At 38.0% G+C, this 14211-nt stretch overlaps 1 protein-coding gene across 1 annotated transcript; it reads right to left on the bottom strand.

Moving 5' to 3' along the window:
- Positions 1-183: 183 nt before the first annotated feature.
- Positions 184-14155, bottom strand: prss59 (serine protease 59, putative). The gene is made up of 9 exons (XM_007562586.2): positions 13870-14155; positions 13011-13192; positions 11048-11280; positions 8998-9133; positions 7237-7351; positions 4031-4232; positions 2742-2832; positions 1977-2179; positions 184-1100 (listed from the first exon to the last, which is right to left on the bottom strand). Exons 1-9 carry the CDS (start codon positions 14128-14130, stop codon positions 994-996), a joined length of 1530 nt encoding a protein of 509 aa, XP_007562648.1. The 5' UTR covers positions 14131-14155; the 3' UTR covers positions 184-993.
- Positions 14156-14211: the final 56 nt, after the last annotated feature.

The raw sequence follows: 14211 nt of genomic DNA, 5'->3' as shown, positions 1-14211 counted from the left end.
GGTAGGAAAAGATGCAACAGCAAAAGGCAGAAGCACAGCCTTGAAATGACTGTCAAGCGAAATCCAATCCAGAAGAGCCAATAAATTAGACATTTGTTGGTCTAATGCAATATTTTGTTCTCAGACACTAATTCTGGGGTTTTCTTTACCTGTAAGCTATAATTATTAAAATTGCAAAAAGTAAAAGCTTGACATATTTTATTCAATGTTATCTGAATGAATCTATAAAGTTACTGCTTCACTTTCTGAGATGACTGGCAAGAAATATTGCACTTTTACACAATATTCAAATTTTTTGACATGTACTGGTGCATGGTGGTTGGCCACGTTTCCCCGTCAACACAAAAACTGAGTCAGGTCCCAGCTCTAAAATGTTGCCTGTCTCCATTCTTCTTGTTGCAACATGAGAAAACAAAGGATGAGTGTGCATTGGTTATTGTTGATCAACTTTGTGATAACCCACATTTTGAAATCTACAGAAATTTCCTACTTCAAAATGATGTTCAGCAGTTTGAATTATACTGAGATGGAAAAACAGCATGATCAGTTATACTGGTACGACCAACACAAAGTGTGATACCACATATTTTATTTAAAAAGCAAACTATATCATGAAAAAATTTGTTTTTTTTTGTAAACATCTTTTCAGATATGTCTTAGTGGTAAATTCAATTTACCAATTTTTTTTTGTTTTTTTTTTTGTCATTTTTTTGTCAGACTGCTAAACAGCATGTACTTCTTCTACAGTGTCACACAATACACTGGACTGAGAGGTAAAAATAATTAAAATTTAATATCAATAATAATTAAAAAAATGATTTCAAATTTTAACACATTAAAAACAAGAACTTTCCCCAATTCAAACTTGTGCAAAGGTGCATTACAAGACTTCAAGCAGCTGAAAATTTGGCAGTACAGTAAGAAATCAAGTTAGATTTTTCAGAAATCGTAAGCGATGCGTTTGCTTTGTAAAGCCGAAGGAGCCTTCAATCACTACTTCAACCACTGCTGGAGGAGCAGAAAGATGTGATCCCGAGCCTCAGATAGCTGGGGAAGATCTTGGCTCCTTGCTGGGTACATGTTAGCACAGTGAGCAGTTCCTGCATGAGGGGAAAAAACATGGCCATTAATGGGAGCGCAGAGGAAAATGTCAGCTGTAAAATTAAAAGACAGTTGCCAAAAACATTTAGACAATATTTATTCGTCTGCTGAGTTACTGGCTTTTACCGACTTTAATGATTCACAGATCAGTTCCGGGACGGATAAACACAGAACATTTCTTTAAACATTAAGAAGGAGCTGAAACCGAAAACGAATGGGGAAGCAGAAAGCGCTTTCAAAGAGCTTGGGGAGGCTATTGAACAAAAGATTTTAAAATAAGAACAGAAAAAAGCAAAGTTTGTCTTCTTTAAAGCAAAGTATGTACTTTTGCTTGGAAAAGTGTTAATCCCCTTGGACTATTTCACATTTTGCATGCGTTTTTCTTTTAGAGTTGGCGAGACAGACCAACACAATGCAGTAATTCTAAAGTGAAAGTATCATTTTAAAAAGCAGCAAAGAGCTGAAGAAAAAAATGAAATCCAAGTTTTATGTAATCTTAAGGGTATATTTTCACAGAGAAAATTATAGCTCATATTCCAGATTCCTTCCCCTTTATATTGTGGAACACGAATCACACATGAACTGTACAAGTGTTGCTTTACACACACATAAAAGATGCAAAGCACACAGGGACTTAAACCATGTCTCAGACCTTAGTTAGGGAGAGTTTCATTGTTTTATTCTACATTGAATATTAACGGAATCACTGACGCTTCTTCTTCTAAACCAGAAAATACTAAATAGACCGACAGACTAATGCATCTACAGACCTCAAACTCTTATTTTTTCCTTAAGCTCATTAAATTTGAACTTAATAAATCAGATTGATCAGTCATTATACCAACATGGTAGCAGATTCAGGTGCATTTCCTCACCTTTAATGAAGACAGAAGGGAGCTCAGCGGTGATGTCTGCAGTGATTCCCAAAGCATGCCACGGGTCGATGGACCCGTTGGGGAACACGATTCTGCTGGACTGGATGTCGTAGCCGCCGTAATACTCGTTGGTCTGGGCGACGGCCTCTGCCACCTCGTCAGCACTGATGTTGTAGAAGCTTGCACACTGTTTCACCTGATAACTGGATTCAAACGAGAGAAACAGACTCTGCATCTGGGAAACCTTGTTATAGCTCATGAAACTGTGTACTTTGTTAGAGTTTTATATGACAGACCAACACCAAGTAGTTCATAATTGTGAGGTGGAAGGAAAAGGATGCACAACTTAAAAGCTACCAAGAAATAAACTTCTACTTAAAAATGACAGGGTGGCACTTCTTTCAATTAAACAGTGAAGAAGCCAATAAATCCATGGAAACTCTGGAGGAGCTGCAGAGATCCAAGAAAGAAAACTGTGCATCACTTCCCTTCTATTTCACACATATGTTCCACTTCGTGTTTTTTCCCTCTGTCATATAAAATATTATCATTGTGCTTCAACATGTGCAGATCCAATGTACGCAAGTGACATGAAAGCTTTTGCCAAGCGCTGTAAACAACGCAGCGTCTTTTCAAAACCAGAAAGGAATACATTAAACAGTGCATGATGTATAACTAATAAAAGGTGATTGGGTGAGCAGGTGCACTGTACTGAATCATAATTATGAATCTATTAGGCACAGAGACAATGTGTGCTGCACTCACTCCAGAGGGAAGCCGGTGAATGGCTGGTTCGGTGAATCTGTGCTCTGGTAGAATCCAAATTCACTGCAGGTCTGATAGACCCACTGTCTCCCTGACAACACATATGCATAAAAAATTTAATCACTGCTGCATATCAACTTAGTTCTGCGAAACAGAGGCAGAAACAACAGAGAGCGGGCAGACCGAAGCTTAGCTTTAATGGCTATTAGAAAACAAACAAAAAAGAACAACCATGTCCTTTTAGTCATCCAGCCTTAATGAAGAGAGGAAAGAGCTCAGATGAAGTTGAAAGGGTGGCTGAGGAAGTTTATGCGGCTGGATCACAATGGCCTTCTGGGAGGACGGTTTATTTTTCTAACAATTCGTCCAAGTTACAAAGCAGAGTGGAGGCCAATAACATCCAGTGAAATGCTGAAAAATATTCCAGATTAAGGCTGTCCACAAACATGGACGTACAGCATTCCACGTTTCTAAAATTTCATTTTCAAGACAGATTCATGTTTTAAGACAAAGATGCTGACCTAAATGTTGTCCATGGATTTATTTAGAGGTTTTTCCATGGTAAAGAAATCCCATTTTAGGTTTTCTGCCAAATAAGACCTTGTTGTCTTATTTAGACATTACCTAAAAAAAGACTTTCAGCTACACCCAAATCTTGGTTCACTAAATGACAAAAACCACATCCTAACAGTCATGTCTCCAGAAAGGCTCTTACAAGTCCTTTTGGCTGTTTATGGAAAGTTTTACCATGACATTGTAGTTGTGTACAAAACACACACATCCTGTATAAAATAGTGCATTTGTTATATATATATATATATATATATATATATATATATATATATATATATATATATATATATATATATATATATATATATTATATATATACATACATACATTAAAAAAAAACATTTTACAAGTATTCATACCCCACTGTTTACATTTTGACACCCATAGTACACATATTGAGAGCAAAGCTGAGTCTTTTTGCCTTCATGTGATGTGTGAAGGAAAACTAACGCCATCTATACTGTAGCACATGGCGGTGGCAGCATCATGCTGTGGGGAAGCTGGACAATAATGAAAAATAAAATACAGATTAATACCGAAAGAAAAAAACGGGAATTCCCTTTCCACTTCATAATTAAGTCCCACTTTGTGTTTATTTTGCATAAACTTCAAATAAAACACATCAAAGTTGGTTGTTTTAATGTGAAACAAGTTTAATAAGTATAAATACTTGTGAAAAGCAACAAATCTACATGAATCAGAGCGGATGCACCCACCTCCTCCTGCGGCCGGCCCATCCCAGGACGTATTCGTCATGTCTCTGACGTAGTTACTGAAGCTGACGTCCAGGCATTTCACAGAGAACGTGTCCATCATGAGGCGGGCCACAGCAACGTAGCGGGTGTAAGGATCTCCCAGTGAGGCGTCACCCATCACGTCACACAGCACCTTGATGGTTATGTTGGTGCCCAAAACCCCCTGCAGACAGAAAAATGTGATTTATTTGGAGCAGAGGCTGTTATAAAAGGACATGGTGAGGCAAAAATAATCTTGTGTCTGAATACGCAGTGATCTGTAAAGATTGTAACTGATGAGCCACAGCTACAGGAAGGTGGACTTAACAGGATTTTTCCTGCCTGGCTGTGCTGTAACCAACTGGATGACATGTAGATGGAATCATTACGATCGTCGCTGCAGTTCTATAATTCATGATAATCAACACGCATCTGCCTGACGTGACTGGCATGTTCTCTTGCTTTTCCCATTTTGAGTAGCGGCTAAGGGCAACAGGTTACTTTCCAAAGCCATATTTTATTCAATAAAAGTTCTTCGACACTTGTCAAATCGTGAAAACGTTAAAATCTAAGTGTGGCAGTGTCGAAAAAAAAAAAATAAAGAAATAAGTGAATGAATGAGCAAATAAATAAATAAATGAAAGTGTTGCATTTATACTAAAGTGCAAGCAATTTTGGTAGTGTTGATATTTGTTAAAAATATTATTTCCTAACATGGAGTTGATTGAATAATTTTTTTTAAATGACAAAAAACAAAAAATATACATATATATATATATATATACAATAATCAATCAGGGAGATTATGCTATAGGATTACTTTCTTTTAAGCCTTTTGTAGTGTCTTTACTAATGGTAGTAATAAGAGTATTAATGCTGTTAATCAATGAAATGAGACTCGAGGAGGAACCGCGGATGGTCAGCTGAGCACTTCACAACAGGAACCTTGTCGCCTTCTTTTTGTAACATGAATATACATTAGTATTTAAACACCTCTGTGACGAAAGCAAAGTGGAACCAGAGTAAAATGTCCTGCATGTGCACACAAACATGGTCAATAGAGACGGTTTACATTCAGGTTCTGGCCAAATACTAATCTTATTGTGATTCTTGAGGAGAAGCAAAGACAACTAAAAACTGAACGTTTATTATGCCTGTTAGATGGAAAAAAAAATCCAAAAGTTGTTGGATTTCTCAATCTGAACCAAAATACTTCACACAACTATGGCTATTGCAAAACTTAGGAAATGTATTTAAAGGTTGGGCCCTGTGGAAAGACAGATATAGCATACAGATTCATTGATATTTTAATATGAAAATAGAAATTGACTATCTTCCTGAAACTGCAGGTTAAAAGTTACACAGAAAAGCACTTCCTGTTGATTACGGCATATTTTCTGCGTCAGAGTTCTGTTGCGAAACATTACAAGCCAGCTATTGTGTTAAGAGTGTTGAAAAACTCATATTGGCAGGAAAGTACTAAAACAAAGTTAACAATGGGAAAAGTCAGCTGTTGGCAGATTCTGGGTAACTATGGCGATCAGCTGTCACAGTGGCCGTAATGCTCCTCAGAGAGGCTCCCCGTCCAGCACTGTGGCAGGGGCCGGCCAGGTGTACACTGGCCTGAAGCAATGAGTGTCATTTACTCCAAGGCACCTGGAAAAGTAAACAGTTGGCAGTGACTACAGTAATGCATGTGTGCAAAACTGAAAACACTGCAAACTAAAAATGACCAGTGATTCACCCATCATCATCATTATCTGAGGAAAAACAGGAAGTGTTGGGAGGTTATTCTCAAGCTACAGTTCATAAAGCACACCATTGATAACCCCGCGGTTTGGGAGCCGGTAGGCCGATTCTGATGATTAAGTTACGCCTCTCTCTTCCACACATTCCTCAGCGGTACCTAAAACCCGGTAGCTTGCTCTGCACCCGGCCCTTTGTGGTGGAGAGTTGACGCTGGGCTGTGCTTGTTAGCTAGCGATGTGCACTCTGCGGCCCACTGCTCCTCTCAGTTCTTTTACAAGCGTCTCTTTGGCTTGGGGCGACAGGAAACCAGAGAGACCAAAGAGGCTTTTGTTACTTTTTCACATCGGCTTATTGGTAACCGGACTCACGTCCCGTCAAAGCAGCAGGGGGACAGAGAGGTGATGGAATGGGGAGAAAACGGGGGGGGGGAGGGACGAAAGAAGTAACCAGGAGGACAAAAAGACACTAAGAGAAAAAAACTCATCCTGAATGTTCATTTTTACATAACATAAAAATGTTGGATATGTTTGAGCACATCGTGTGAATACTGAGAAGAAAAATAGTGAGCTGACTATTTAGACTAAAGCTTTCACATTTTATCAAGGCTACTTTGTTATGGCTAAGTCTTCTCTGTAGACAAGTCCCCCTCCTTCCAATGTCACAGCCTCACAAACAGTCTTAACCTTTTCAACTTTTCCGCAACAATCAGTTGTCTCAGTTACTGAGGGCGAAAGAGCTGCAATTCAACAAATGAATACAGTGGAGATTTATATTAAGATATTCTAAATTTCAAAAATGATTCACCAAATTAATGCCTTAAAACTGCGCAAAGCTCTGCACAACGTTTCATTTTCAGTTTATTCAGGCATGAAGCTCACAATGATGATATTCATTCCTGCCTGAGCTCAAGAAATATGTACAAGAATCCAAAACAAAACATAGACCGACTGCTTCCAGCCGTGTGTCGAAGTGAGAAGACATTTCATTTGGAGCGCCAAACTCTGGTATCGATGCCACCCAAGTTCCCCACCCCCAAAAAAGCAGCTAAAGCAAAGTCTCCAGTTTGAAAGTCAGTTCACAAAGCGAGGTTTTATGTAGGGATTTGTCCAGTGAGAAAGTAAGGGTAGGAGCACAGATTGAAGACAGATTGCAACTATGAAGCAAGCTGGGTCTTTTTTAATTTCCACAGTGGTGACTGACTGCTTTTGGCAAAAACGCTCATTCAAAATACTCCAAGTAAACTTAGCAGCCAGGTAATTTAAATGATAACTGAACCAAACTCATTTTTCTGGTCATATCGAGCACTTGGAGCGCTTTGGCACACATTCATAATGACTGAGAGAGAGCTTAGGGTTAAGTGTAAATGAATATGTGGTTCAAGAGGAAGCTGGAATTGAAGCAAAGACACCTAAACTACACCTGTACCGACGCCGCCTCACCTCAAATCCTCTGTTGTCTTCGTTATACTGGACCACATCCATGAAGTTGCCAGCCACCGATTCCAGGAAGTAGGCAGAGTCCATCTGTGACTGGATCTGCAGGGTGGAACATAAACTGGTGTGGGAAAAGGAGAGAGAAGGAACAGAGGGAAAAAGAAGAAGAGGACAAAAACAATGAAAGTTAATCAGAGAAAAATGGAAATTAAATAGTGAAGAAAATGTGGGTGAAATCAGAAAGGAGAACGAAAAAAGACAATAAGTATCTTGAAGGACTCCTCATTTTTCTAGTTTTACTGCTAAAATCAATTCTGTGTTTAGCTACAGACACGTTTGGATACATTTCCTACTGCAGTGTGGTCCACTGGCCAAAGTCACAAAGTTTGAAGTACACACAGTCATTCCCAATTAAAAATGTAAAAATGGATTAAAAAAAAAAAAATCACCTCAGCAATAAACGAAACCTACAATATTTGAATAAAGCAGAATAGTCTGATTTGTGTCGAAAATTGGTCTGTGAAAATTGGAGACTTGAATTATAAAAAGGGTTTCGCATGTTGACCTTTAGAAGAGAAGCATATAGTTTCCAATTATTTTTAATCAAAAGTTAGTTTTCTGTTTTGTTGGTCTGCAAAAGTTTACAACTATGACAAATAAAGGCACACGGGTTTCTTTTTCTGTAAAAGTCTGCAGTTAGCCGAGTTTAATGAATGGGTGCCGACCAGTCTGTTTTATTAGTCTTATTAGCAATTGTGTCCCTAATTACTAAGAAATGAAAATGCGAGGAAAAATAAATATGACTAATAAAAGCAAATGCTTGTTGTTATAACTAACATTTTCCATTTAAAATTTGTTTTTGAATATCTCACGCTGGAAAAGTGCTCTTCTTATTAACACCCTGTGGTTGCGGTCAAGACATACAGCATTCTTGAATTACAGTCCACACTAAGTACTAAGACAAAGTGATGGCTCCAAACGGCCCCTGAACCACACTTTGGGAACCTCTGTCCAACTTTCCCAATGAGAACAAAACTAAGGTCTGGATATTAACATTTTGTTATCGTTTATCTGCCAAAAGATCTGTGAAGACAGCTGTAGGTTGTAAAATTACAACTTTATGCTGTTAAATTTAAGAGCAATCTTTTTATTTTTCCTGATCTGGGTCCTGAGTCCAAATTTTATACCACGAGCTAGCTAAGTGGTATGACAAAAAAAAAAAATCCTTTATCCTAACAATTTTTTTGAGCGTTTATCGGTGCAAAATTATGTCTTGACGCAAGTGCTGTGTTCTGCAAGTAACTGCGGACTGGGAGCTGGACAGGCTCCCTGACCACTGCTGTGACCTTTGTGTGTTACTGTCGGCATGAGAGCATGTCTGCAAGAAGCTCAAAGAAGAGATTTTCTGTGTGGTCAGACCGGTTTTCTTCCGTTTCCATGACCGTATTAGTTTAGGAGGACACACCGCACCATTACAGAAGACATTGAGCTCTGCTTGTTTATGGTGTGGTCTGACCTCACAGTCACTAACACTACTTTTATATAGAATATTACAGAATCTCTACTTACTTTATTGATCAGTTTTCAATTCTGTAGGTGATGACATCAGCAACACTTCACATATTGAAAACAAACTTGATTAAAAGACAAATCTGTTTTGGCACAAGGCCTTCAAAGTAGATAAAGTTGAACTAGAAATATTTCCGTTCAGGTTTCATGAACTACAGACAGATGAGCATAGAGTTTAAGATGACAAATGCACTGTACTTGAAATCCTTGGTGATGTTTTCAAAGGTTTTCGGGTCTTTCAGGCGTTCTGCGAGGGTATCTGAAGCCTTTTTCACAAGCACAGGACAATCTGCATTTTCTGAGGCCAGCGAACGCCACACAACCTCCAAGTACTCTGGAAAAGTGTAAAGGCAGAGAGAAGGCAGAGCACTTTAAACCAGCATGACCACAATAATACAGAGCGCCGGCTGTAGTTAAAAACAGAGAGCTATTTCTGAGGCAAAGCAAAAGCCTCAAGTCATTCTGAAACCAGTGTGTGAACCAAACCCCTTTTTTAAGCATTAGAGTGCATCAGGTTTCAGTGAGGTCAAAAGTGAAATGATGGGTGAATTCTACAATTTATGAAAGTCAAAGAGCTCATAGGTGGAACTCCAGATTTATGAATAAATTCCCTACAAGTTATTCTTGCTGGATTGATGAGCACCTCTGTTGGTGCCGTTTTTGGGACTAAAATTAAACCTCAGAACATGATGTTCACTGCTCTCGGTGCGTTTCATCTCAGCGTTTCCTTCAGGTCATAGGGACTGAGTCAAATGTGTGCAATAGTGTCTTAAAGATAGCAAGAGTGTGTAGGTGGAAGTGCCTGGAAGTGGGTCCGTTCTGATCTGCAGTCTCAAAGGAAAAACAACACGCTTAGCCAAACACAAGGCGCACACAGATAAAGAGAGGTGCATGATTTGTCTAGAAGGCTTGGTTGTTGTGCAGCTCCAGCAGAAACTTGCACAGAAATCAAAAACAAACTGGCCTGCTTGTTGCCTGAATAAACACACAAATTTTACACATAGAGACACATACAAGTGAACAAGAATACAACTCCAAACTGCAAAAATGACATAGCACACCAACACAAATCAGACTTTGCTTTTAATTATGGATTTAGTTGAATAGTTATTTGCGTCACTGTGTATTAATTTCTAACAAATAATGAAGATTGGTACTGAAACAATTCATTGGATTAATCGTGAATTGATTACTGAAAATACTGAAATATTTGTCAACTAAATTAGAAATTGATCAATCGTTAACTGAAGTATACAGACTCAAAAAAGGCAATTTGTTAAAAGAAGAACGCAATCAGAGCAGTAATAAAGCCCAAACTGTACAAAAACATGTTTTTTTTATATATATAATATATATATATATACATATACATACACACACACACACACAGACATTTTACATTTAAGATTAGAAAAAAAAACTTTAATATGTTGTACCCAAAACTCTTCAAGTGGCATTGTTCTAGCTTCAATTGGATAAACTTCTGTAGTACAAAAAGATATCTCTAATTAAGCACTTTTCTTAGATTAACTGATTAATAAGTAGATAACAAAATTATCAACATATCAGCCCTACACTCCAATGATGTTGAGTTGAGCAGAAAAAGTTCATTTTAGAGATGCACAGTATATCACAAGTTTGTTGTCATAGCAATATTTGGGATTTTATGGCAAGTGATCTCTCTGCATCACAATAAAATACAGAATAGAATAGAATAGAAATTGATTTTCAATAAGGTTATTATCTGTATTGACGAAGGGGTATTTAAGACATTACGATGTTTTGGTACTTTTTCCCTATTGGAGGACCCATGACTGCAACTGAGGCTTACACAGAGCAGTACATTTGGCTTCAGTCATCATCTGAAAACTCTTCTTCCTTTTACTCAGGTTCTCTTTATCCAACACTGAAGTTTGTTTGGTAAACTGATATATTTAAAGTGGGGCACAAAAGCAAAAAAAAAAAACAGATCAATTCTGTAAGGGGGGCAAATAGGTTTTTAAAACATGGTACATAGTGTAGTGTTTAAGTGCATATTTATTTTTTAAATAAACTCTAAATCATAATTTCTCATCATTTTACTTCACTACCTCTCATAGATTAATTAATCTGAACCACATTCCAGGAGAAATGAAGAATAATTTCAGTGAGGCACAGAGGTGCCAATAGATTTGTCAACATCTGCAATAAGGCTGCCATATAGCGCCTGTATTTACAAGCTTCCCCACCATGTGGCGTCTCCTCTTACCTGGAAAGTTTACAGTGGCGAACACGGGCGCACTCGTGGCCACAGAGGCATGCACCAGGTGAGGGTACTTGAGCCTGAACCAAGCGGCGAGAGAACCTGGATACGACCCGCCGAACGCCACCCACTTCCTGTTGGTCAGACCCCGGTTCTCTCCCATCACAGTGCGGAAGTGTGCAAGGTCAGCCAGAGCCTGGCGACTGCTGAGGAAACGCAAGTTGTCTGCGCTGAGGTCCCTAAATGAAGAAAAAGTGTAAAAATTAAAGAACAAAATCACAAACATGAAGTGAAAGTATACAAGTTGAAAATTTCTCATAAGAATTCAGACCCACTTTGCAAGAGCAACAAAAGCAGTTTTTTTTTTTATAGTGTATGATTATCAGAGAACTAAATGAATCCAACAATATCTCTGGATGCAGGCGGCAGATGTAAAAGGCAGCATGGATGCCTGTGATCTTCAAGCCCTTTTCAGGAGAGCTGTTGCTGCTGCTGCATTGAAAACAGACAATTCTCCAGGGGAGATCTGTCAGACACTCGCAGCTGCGTCAACTAACTCAATACAAATTAAAAAAAAAAAAAAAAATGCACAAACAAGACAGAGACTTCAATGCCTTTATTGTGGCAAATGGGGAAATCTGAAATTCTGTTTGGCACAACTTTACAAATCATGGCACAGTCAAAACAGATATCTGCTATGAAAATGTATATACTGTTTTTGCTTTTTTATGTTACACTTAATGTTTTAGAAAGGCAAACAAATTTTAATATCAGAAAATAATAGCATGAGTTAAAATAACAAGTAGTTTTCTAAATTTTATTAAGGGAAAAATATTAGAATTTGGAACAGCATGTGCTCCCAATAGCCTTGATTATTTCTGCTAAGTCAAAACCAAAATGCACTGTGCACATAGCTGCACAACAAGGCCTCACAGCAAGACAAAAATATAAGGTAGCTAAAATTGATTTTGAAGTTAAACACTAAATTATCTTAAAGTCATCTGTGTGTGTATTTACATTATAGTTTCCTGAACTTCAGTCTACAAGCATGCATCATGGACATCTAAATTCAGGACTACCACCTAGTGGTGTAGTTGATAAAATATTGCTTTCTACAGCCATCTTTTCTCCAGTTTGGTTGTTTAATTTTGTAAGAAAATTAATCTGATCAAGCTAGTCTCTATAACTGTACATGTAGCGCAACCAGCTAAATCAAAACAAATGCAGTATATACACTTAAAATATAACAGAAAGTTACATTTATGACTCATTTTTAGATTTTTGTAAAGATGATCTAATCTATATATTTTTTTAACATTGGGAAAATAGCGACAATGTTGTCAAAATGAACATATTTTTTTTCTGCAAAATAATACCTCGTATTAATTGGCATTAAGCACTGTACAAATCCTGAACCACTCGTTAAAACAAAAGACTGGAGCAGAATTTGCATGAACCTTATTCATGATCAAGTAGATTGTGTAGGTTCACCTTTATGTGCAAAGTTTTGTCAGAACTCCCAAAATAGACAAGGAAAAATCTGTTGGCAACTTTTGGTATAGATGTTTAAAATCTCTTAAAATTCACCAACATTAACTGTAATAACATAATCTAACATTGAAAAGTTATTAAAAATCCTACCTTTAATTTAGGTTCAATGTGGAGTAGAAGAAGCTATGTCATACTGGCAAATATATTTCTCTTTACAATTCTTTTACAGGGGTGGTAATAATTGTGAGGTCAATAAACAGATGTTATAAACATGTGACTGAACAGGAAACTGTATAATCTAAATACAATCAGCCTCGTTTCTCATATTTTGCTTGCTCTCTTTGGTACAGATACATTCAGCAAAGTGGATTATATTTCACTTCTGTGTTTGTCTTATTGAAGCCTAAACTGATTCATGTTGTACCTGGGGAACTCGCACCAACTCAACATCATGCAAATAAATCAGTAGCAAACATACGTTGTTGGGTGACTTTTCCCATAGAATCGGTGCTCCAGCATGAAGCAGAGGGCTCCGAGTTTCTGAGCGTAGGTGAGCCAGGTGCCTTCCTTCATCCACGCTGGGTTTGCCGGGCCCTCTCCACCGATCATCAGAAACACTGGACCTCCAGGCTTGTAGAAGGCCTCATTTACAAAGTATCTCTGCAAGGGGAAAGGTGGAGAGTGAGAACCTCGACATAGGGGCATACTTTTGCAATCCATTGCCTTGCAAAAGTAGGATATTTTCTCACTTTGTCATGTCATGAATCACCAAAAGACCAAAAAGAGAACAAAAAGCGTGAGGTGCTTTATTTTTTCACACGTAAGTGAAGATCGGCTTCACTTGCATGTGAAGCCGATCTTATGCATGAATCTTGCAAATGCCATTTGGGCATTATTTTTTTTAAACTATAAGGAAAATTTAAACTAAGCTGGTATTTGTTGGCAGCTTAGGTTTTGTTAGTTTGTCCTTAACTGACCTCAAATCTTGTGATTTTTTTTGAAAGTTATAATACATATATCAGTCAAAATCGGAAATCGTCAGTCTTTTTAAAGATCAGTGATCGTCCAAAAACCTGCAATCGGTGCACCCCTAAATTAGTCTACTACAGCTCTGACAGTACAGTGTTGTTGTCCCACTGGAAGTTGAACCCTCGTCTTGTAAAGATCATTTTCCTTCCATTGATGGTTTACGTACTAATTTGTGCTAAGGGTAAAAGCTCAAGGGGTAAACCCATTTGGAACAAAACATTTGTAAGCTCTTGCACTCAAAACAAGACATGAACTCATTTTATAAATAAAATGTGAAATATTTTTGAATAGACAGCAGTTGGACTTACTTGCTTCCAAGCTCTGCTGTCTCCACCATTGAAGTGATCCAGTTTCTGGGTGAACCACAGCTCCTCAGACACAGCTCCATAGCTGGAATCCTGCACCACATCAAACTTCCTGAAGCCCTTGAACCGACCTTCTCCCACAGAAACAAGGCCGAACAGTGGAAAACTGAGTGCTAATACTTTACAAAGAGAAAAACAGTGCGTTTCAAAAGCCATGATGGTACAAAACACAATAAAGGAAACAGACTGAAACATGTGACCCATAAAAATGAAGTCATATGACAAACACTACAGCTGCTTTATGTACTGTCAAAAGACGTAGGAATTTTCAGCTTCTTACTTTAC

Source organism: Poecilia formosa, unplaced genomic scaffold (assembly GCF_000485575.1).
Source record: "Poecilia formosa unplaced genomic scaffold, Poecilia_formosa-5.1.2 Scaffold138, whole genome shotgun sequence".
NCBI lineage: Eukaryota > Metazoa > Chordata > Actinopteri > Cyprinodontiformes > Poeciliidae > Poecilia > Poecilia formosa.
This window is presented reverse-complemented; position numbering and strand designations above follow the sequence as displayed.